The sequence below is a fragment of the Alternaria incomplexa genome (genome assembly GCF_024043165.1).
Source record: "Alternaria incomplexa strain BMP 0042 chromosome Unknown scaffold_7, whole genome shotgun sequence".
NCBI classification, from domain to species: Eukaryota; Fungi; Ascomycota; class Dothideomycetes; order Pleosporales; family Pleosporaceae; genus Alternaria; species Alternaria incomplexa.
The window spans coordinates 852663-861165 of NW_026249856.1; the positions used below are offsets into that span (position 1 = coordinate 852663).

General features: G+C 53.9%; 1 protein-coding gene across 1 annotated transcript; it reads left to right on the forward strand.

The window, feature by feature from the left end:
- Window positions 1-1762: 1762 nt before the first annotated feature.
- On the forward strand, window positions 1763-4545 carry J4E90_005479 (uncharacterized protein; the record flags this gene model as incomplete). Its single annotated transcript, XM_051435032.1, has 4 exons — window positions 1763-2990; window positions 3052-3364; window positions 3482-4307; window positions 4399-4545. The coding sequence occupies 4 exons, from the start codon at window positions 1763-1765 to the stop codon at window positions 4543-4545; spliced, it is 2514 nt and encodes an 837-aa protein (XP_051291056.1).
- Window positions 4546-8503: the final 3958 nt, after the last annotated feature.

The following is an 8503-nucleotide window of genomic DNA, read 5'->3' on the forward strand; positions in this document are numbered from 1 at the left end:
CGTTCTCTGGTTTCGCGTAATTCATGTCTCCCTATGGCGACCGGTTTATGAAAGGAGGGAAGGTGATCAGCGCAGGCCCCAACAGATTTCGGATTATTCGCTGGGGTGCAGATGACCGGCAGGACAGCGGGTAGCGCTGGATGTCAGGATGCATCGCGAGCCAGGGGACGCGTATTGGGGCTGCGACTAGGAAATGGCTGTCCCGCGATGGTCGCGTAGAAGGGAGTCTAGGCGATGGAGACTGCCAGGTCCCGTGCTGTCAGCGGCTCGCCTGCTAACGCACTGCTGCACGGGCGGCGGTCGCCAATCATGGCCCTGGCACCCTGTTCTGATCGCTCAGCAACGGGAAACGGGCGAAGGTGTGGTAGCAGGTGGGTCCTGGGCACGGGCAGGTACCCCAAGGTACTTGTTGAGCCGGCATCGGTACGCCGCCTTTCTTAACACGGCGCCATATAGGGTCGGGATGGCACCGATCAACCAATATGGTTTTTGATTACGAGTCTAACCTGCGGCGATGCCTCTGGGATGTAGCCGTAAAAGTCCGCGGCAACGAAGATCCAGCGGCGTTCGTGGACTGTGCTCAACGTGGAATGTTGGTGTGCAGCAAAGCCCTGGCCGCGCAGGGGTGAATTGCTCGAACTAGAGATGGAGGAACGGAAGGCGAGTTAGACTCGAAGGCGCACGCACCCACGAACATGCGTGCCCTGTTGCCCATCTCGTTTGCAGCATGTGGCCAGAGACGTCTCTAACGCGCGATGCAGCTGGTCCCGGAGAAAGGACCTGGCTGTCCATGCCGATTCGGTATCCTCACCCTGCACCTCAGGCACTGGACAGTTCTGTGTTATAGCCCACTGCGTCCACTAAGGTTGAGCTTTGAGGCCGAGACAGTACCTAACAACCGAGTGCTATATGGTACCCCAGGCGCACAGCAGTGGTCAAAAGACGGCCTTGAGACAACTGACCTGCATATCTTTTTGACGTCCCTCGACGACATAACCTTGAAATTCCAGCCCTGTGCTGACGTCTCTCAGCCTTGTTGCCAGCTCGTCGCCCTTCGCCACCCCTTGGACAATCTGAACTCCGACTTTACCGTCACTTCCTGCGTAACTGACACTTCCCGATCTATCCTCGAGTGGTGGAATTGTAGTGGAGACGGACGCTAGAACGCAGTTATGCTTTCCACGAATCTCCATCAATACCCCTCGGCGTTCAGCCACCTCCCCGCGCCGAACATGGTCGAACATCAACATCATCATCTCGCTGCCCAGCACATGGGGCAGTCACCACTCGACAACCTCGCGCACACATCACAATACGCAGCCCTACAATTTCATCAGAACCGGCATGTGCTGCCAAACGGAAAAGGACTTGTCAAGCCTCATCGGTTACCGTACGCCAGTGGTCCTATAGCGCCTCGACACCAGCGAGAGATGCTCCATGAGCGGTCGGGACGAGGTAACTCAACGTCTGGACCAGTGCGACGCAGGATCAGCCGAGCCTGTGATCAGTGTAACCAGTTGCGAACGAAGTGCGATGGTAGACAATCTGTAGGTCCTTTCCCAGGCTCTGGATTTCTAAATCAATATGCTAACGGTATGAGTAGTGTGCGCATTGCATAGGTACGTTTTGATGTTGTGGGAGAGCTCGGCAACGGATGAACCGAGATGAGAACCATCTACCTAGGCGATCAAAAGTTACTTTTGTAGCGTCTGCTAGAGGCTCTTAGCTACGGGGCTAAACTGCCGTTCGCTTTCCATCACCCATGTACTACCCCTCTGACAGCTTGGCTAACACAGTGTCAGAATTTGGATTGACGTGCGAGTACATACGTGAGCGCAAGAAACGCGGAAAGGCATCGCGGAAGGATCTTGCCCAACAGCAGGCTGCGACCGCCGCAGGAGGCACTGGTGCGCCGAAGTCAGAGGATTCCAGCACCCCGCAATCGTCGGAGAAAGCTACCGAGTCTGTTCACGGCAATAGTCCCAAGCTTCCTGAAGGCCAACGCTCTCTGCCTGAGCTACCTGGTCGATCGGCCAGTATTGCGACAACACGGCCCGAGATGGATACCGCGTCGATGTATCAGAACAGGACGATGAGCATGGGTGCAATCGACACTATGCCAGAATCTGATATGCACCATCAAATGACTGAGGGCATGCAATCCATGCATCCCATGCAGCCGCCCCGATTACAGACTCAAGGGCTGTCTATGCACAACCCCATGCCCGAGTACACGTCGATGGAGGAGTACCACCGGAGCCTTACCTATCAGTCACCACTCCAAATGATGCAGCCTGGAATGCAGCCCGTTGTACCTTCGCACGGCCATGGGATGGAGTACTCTGACAGCCCCTACAGTATGATGAGCCCACAAAGCGCACATACACAAGCACCCACGAATACCTTCAGGATGCCCGAAGAGGCATCCAACATGGGTTACATGCCTCAATCACCAGTTGATGGATCGCCTGGTTGGATGCTGCCTTCACCTTCTACAACGATGTACTCTGGCGCACAACATCAGAATCCCTCTCAGCAGTTGAGATACCCTGTTCTGCAGCCGTTAGTACCACATCTCGCAAATTTCATGCCGATTTCACTAGCTTGCGACTTACTAGAGCTCTATTTCCAGAGTTCATCAACTGCGTTTATGCAACCAGTCTCCCCTTACGTACTAGGCTACGTCTTCCGAAAGCGCTCTTTCCTCCGCACCAACAACCCCCGCGTGTGCAGTCCAGCACTGCTGGCAAGTATGCTCTGGATTGGCTGCTTGACAAGCGAATCTCCATATCTTTCCTCATCGCCATCTGCGCGGAGCCAATTATCGGAGAAACTCATCAACCTAACCATCAGTCTCTTGAAGCCTCTTGTGCATCAACATCCAGGTGGTCCCGATGCCAGTCCGACGGCTTTTAACGGCGTCGGGCCGATCAATGGTGTCACCATGGGTGGTTTTGGTATGCCCGCACAAGATTCCGACATTGGTTTGCGTAAGTTACCAACCCATGTTCAGTTTTGCGTAGTTTCCTTCACTAACACTATTACAAACAGCGGGAGCACCAGGAGGCCTTGACGACGTAGCAACCTACATGCACTTGGCCATAGTGATCTCGGCCAGCGAGTACAAGGCTGCATCACTCCGCTGGTGGAACGCCGCCTGGTCACTGGCTAGGGAGCTTAAACTTGGCAAGGAAGTGCCTGTGACACCGCCTCCCGAGCCGAATGACGAAGATGCACCTGGAGACCTTGATGCGGAACACATGGGCGCAGGATACCCAACTAGTCAACACACATCCATGGATTTCACAGAAGAGCAAAGAGAAGAGCGCAGACGTATATGGTGGCTGCTGTTCACTGTTGATCGGTAAGCCATCCGATCTTTGTCAACCGTGACACTCGCAGCATGGCATTGCTCGACTTCTGCCGACGTTCTTGCGCATCCATCAGATCTGCCCTCCAACACACGCTGATCGCTCAACAGCCACCTAGCGTTATGCTACAACCGACCGTTGTCTTTATTAGACGTCGAATGTTCGGGCCTGCTGCAGCCACTTGACGATAACGTATGGCAATCTGGCGAATTCTTCGAGGACTCCGCTCAATCGTTTTCAGATTCCACACTTCATCGACGATCTCGAGGGCCTGCCTTTGAGTGCACCGGACACTCCATTTTCGGATTTTTCCTTCCTTTGATGACCATCCTTGGGGAAGTTACCGATCTATATCATGCGCGCAACCACCCTCGTTTTGGGACGAAGACCGACTGGGATCACCACGCGCTCGAGATCAGTCAACAGCTGGTGGTATATGGGCAGTCACTCCAAGAGCTACGAAATCGCGCAGTGAACGAGGCCAACGCTGAACGCGAACCATCACATCCCGACACACCATCCGGGCGGTCTGTCAACTCTACTATGTCCAGGGCGCAAGAGTCATTGATGCATGCTAAGATTGTGGAGGCGTATGGTACGCATCTCATGCACACGCTTCACATCCTGCTCAATGGTAAATGGGATCCTATCTCGCTACTTGATGACAACGACCTCTGGATATCTTCGCAAAGTTTCGTCGATGCAACTGGTCATGCGGTATCAGCCGCCGAAGCATTGAATGAGATTCTGGAGTACGATCCGGACCTAAGCTTCATGCCGTTTTTCTTCGGCATCTACCTCCTGCAAGGGAGTTTCCTGCTACTGCTCATAGCCGACAAGCTGCAAGGAGATGCAAGTCCGAACATCGTGCGAGCATGCGAAGTGATAGTACGCGCGCATGAAGCATGCATCGTCACCCTCAATACCGAATATCAGGTAAGTGGCGCTACCAGCCCGTCATTCTTACCTCAACCTTTGCCGGCCCCACTGCTCTGCCAAGATCAGTAATCATGCTAACACCTCGCAGCGAAATTTCCGCAAAGTCATGCGTTCTGCTTTGCAGCAAGTGCGCGGCCGCGGCATGGACGAACACGCCCAACTTGCGCAACAGCGTCGGCGCGAAATGTTGAGTCTCTACCGTTGGAGCGGCGACGGCACAGGGCTCGCACTCTGAGCCGCGTTTGAGCCTCGCTTGGCCGACCCTTGTCATCCCGGAACCATAACACCGCCTTTCGCAACAGTACAACAATACACACCCTGTTACTTCCCTAAGGGGAGGTCAGGATTCCTTTCGCTCGGCTGCGACTCGTTGTACATTTGGAATCATTTTGGGCCGCCACTTGGCTCACCTTTCGTACATTACTAGCATTACCCTATACCCTGACATCACTATGTTTTCCGTCTTGTCGATGTTACTTTCCTTTGCTCCGGCGCGGGCCAGTGGCTATGTGGCTGCCGCCTAGCTTCATCAGGGCTGAGGCCCACGATTAGTGCGATGTACGAATTCACGTATACTGGTTTTCGGCGTTATACCATAATGTGTTTGCCCCTTGAGATATTGGTGTGCGGACTGGCGGCGCGATCGTTGCGAGGGCGTTCTGGTACCAAACTTTATGCACGCCATCCTGGTGCACATGTTTCCTCAAGTATTGTGCGTCATATTTCGAAAAGCGCAAAGTCCTTCGCGTGTTTTTGTCTGTAGCGTCGGGTACAATTACTCCGAGACATGATATCGCCCTGTACATGTACGGAAGTTCCCTTCGTCTCCTTACTTCGGTTCTAGTACACAGTGGAGAATAGTGGGTAGTCAATAAGTTAGCGCAATAGCCACGCCTCGCGTATACACGCAACTAAACAATCCTGACTTAACAGCCCTTTACCAACTTACAGGCCAAATAGAGCCACCTAGGAGATCACACAAGTACAGAGCAAGCCCTGTGCCGTGCCAACAGCGAGTCAGTGGAATCGCTACTATGATCGCTTGTTCTGGTCACTGTGTAGGGCCAACCACATATTGAATACATTGTCTCATGATGCTATAGCCAGGTTCGATGTTTCAAGAGTACACCCCTGCGTTCCGCGAGCCCCAAGCTTCCTCTGCGGGGCTTTCGACTGGATCAAGGACCTGAACACGACTAGATACTGCTTCGAGCATGACACCTACGCTAGTTAGATTTGGAAGTGGAGGAGTTGAATCATGGCCGTGGAGGTTGGTGGGCTGCACGTGTTGTTGTGCTGACTACCGTGCCACCCAAAGCCTGTTGGCCAGTTGAGGTAGAATGTGATGCCATGGCTGCGTGGCGATACTTGGGGACAAGAGTGTTTGGCTGCCAGCGCTTCAACTGAGTATACCAAACATAGGTGACCCTGGTCAGGTCAAGGATTTGCAGAAAGTTGTGCGAGACCACATGTGGTACCTGGCGAGCGATGCCGGTACTTGGGCACCCAATGCGTTCTTGCCCTCCCGCTACCAAACCTTAGCTTTGCCATGCGGCCCTTCCTCGTCTTAGTATACCAGCGTTCGGCTTTCCGGTCCACGACCCTACCCGGTGGAACGTCAATAATCTCCGGCACGAGGGCGTGTCTTTACCAGTACCAAAGATCTATCGCATACACGTTCAAAGCCCTAGTTAGAATAACGACAGAAAGTTCGCCAGCTGCGAAGTATGGGAACACTGCTGCGGACCGGTAAGACATGAGACTATTCAGGATATCAACGCGATTGGATAGGAATAAGTCACTTCCCTCGTAGGCAAGTGTCACTAAGGCAGAGGGTGCGGAGATCATACACCGAAGCTACATCAAGGTATGCAAGGAGTATTGCCCTGTTATGCACCCCAGATCTGTTGAGCTGTGTTGGAACGCGTTGTTGGTCAAAACCGTCTAGGGAGCCTGGAACTCGCCGGGTCAGTGACCGCCCGCATCTCCCGAAACGCCCTGCTGCTTGAGCCCATGTAAGCAAATGCCCATCTCATGTAGACCGGAGAAGGGCATCGAACTCTGGAATAAGATGATCGGCTACAGTACAGTCAGATGCCCGGCTTGGACTCGTGAGCCGATGCGATATTCACAGCTGATGATAAGATCTTGTAGCGTGGGGAGCACATCAATGGTAGTGGATTGTGAACACGTAATTCACCGTCATCAGCATGCTAATATTTGTGCAAGTGGTGGTGTGAACAAGATTGTCCAAGCCGCCTTAACACCTCAACTAAGAAGTTGTGAATGCCCTCAACTCTACGATTCCAACACGAGAGTCATATGACATGCACGCTGCAAGCCCCCTTCATTACAGGTAGACCTCAGCGCCGGAGCCCCTCCCTACTCTCCGCTACATCTGTGCATGACCCAGTACAAAGGAACAGCAAATCCAGGGCATAAGGAGACAAATCACGGTGACACTGCAGTCCTTCACGGTAGTGCTGCGTGTAATACCGAATCGATTTGGCCACCCCATCTCCACGTCTGCACCATGTGGCCAGGGCGAGCGCCACCTTCTCAACGTGCTTCTCCACATTTTAGGGCTTCTATGGAAGCTGCGACATATTGAGGGGCTCATCTAACGAGATGAACAGAAAGGAGAACATCTACGAAGGGCAGAAAGACCCCACACGCCGCACTGTGCACTACCGTACGAGTTCGCATGCGGAGAATACTGAGACAATGTCAAAGCGCATGGTACGCGCCCTGCGGGCCATGGGGGCTGCGTCTGCCGCGTGGTGACGTTGGACAATCAACGTGGATACCCAAAGTTCGGAATGCGGTGAGCAAGCAATTGGGTCACTGGCTCCTCGGTGTTCAAAGAGTCAGCCACGATCCGGAATTGCGGCCTGCTCTGAGAGAACGGGTCATTCTCTGACAGATCGTCGCGAGCCGTTGCGGCAACGGGCAACTGGAACCGGTTTTTGGTTGTCAGATATCACGGTCGACGAGTCTGCTATGGCCCTTGTTGCTATCCTAGTATGTTCTTGGCGTGCGCTCTTGGGCGATGTCGGCTGGCGAAGTGGTTCGGACATGCACGCTCTAGGTCGGTCAGATGGCGTGCGGCTGGCGTGAGGCTTGCAGGCGCTGCACCAAATCCGTGCTGCTCTGTCTTTGGGAGATTACTGAGCTCCGTCGACCCTGACCGGAATGAGACGACATGCGATGGTGGCTAAGATCGAACCACGCGGTGGAGTACGAGACGCACGCGATGGCAACGTAGAGCGCTTCCACAGCTCGCCACAAGCAGAAGCGACCGACACGATCGACGCTTCAGGATGTGGGGAACGTGGTAGGTAGGGGTTGCAGCAGCTCGGGCACATGGGTACCCCTTCACTGGTTGCAGCTCGGTTGTACCCACAAGTACTCCTCGACGCTTGCGTGCTTCGCTGCCATTTGTTTAGATCTCGGTAATCAACGGGCAGGGATGACCATTAAGGCAATGGCAAGGATGTGAACTGTGGACGGGCGACCGTTTTGGCTGCCGTCAGCTTTTAGCCTGATAGCGGGTCGACTTGGTCTTGGTACAGGAAGCGGGCGTCAGCCACATGGATATATTGACCTATGGTATAGATGCCTTGCCAGGTCGAACAGATTCGATCCCAGACCCTAGCATGGCGTAACGTTGAGGTAAGCGACGTCAAAGTTACTGCTGATGACCGATGAAGGTCTTGGCTATGTGGAGGGTCGTCCCGAGGAAGGCTGCTTACAGACAGCATGCCGTAAGAAGGAGTGTCACAACGGTGTAACCGCACTTTGGCGAGAAGCAGGGCACGCCGCAACCCTTCACAAGGTTATTGATCTTCACGTGTCAGCCTCACGCTGGGACTCTGTCTGAAGGAGTCATAATCCGTGTCGAGAGTTCGAGACCCACATGCCGTTGCGTTCGGCGTCACCGGGGCTAGGTTCGCTGTATCTTGATAGAGTTCAGCCCCAGAGTCCGTCTCGATGTCTTTGCCAGTCAAAGCTCGAAACCAGTCTCGGAGCCCGCAGTTACAAGACCAGATCACGCAGTCATTCTGTTAGCACACCGAGTGCTCGAGGCTGGTTCCAAAAGCAGTTACCAAGGCTGCGTTGGCAGAAGGCGAAGGCCGTTTCAGGTCAAGCGACTGCGTGCATGCAGTTCAAGACTACTAACTATTCGTAAATGC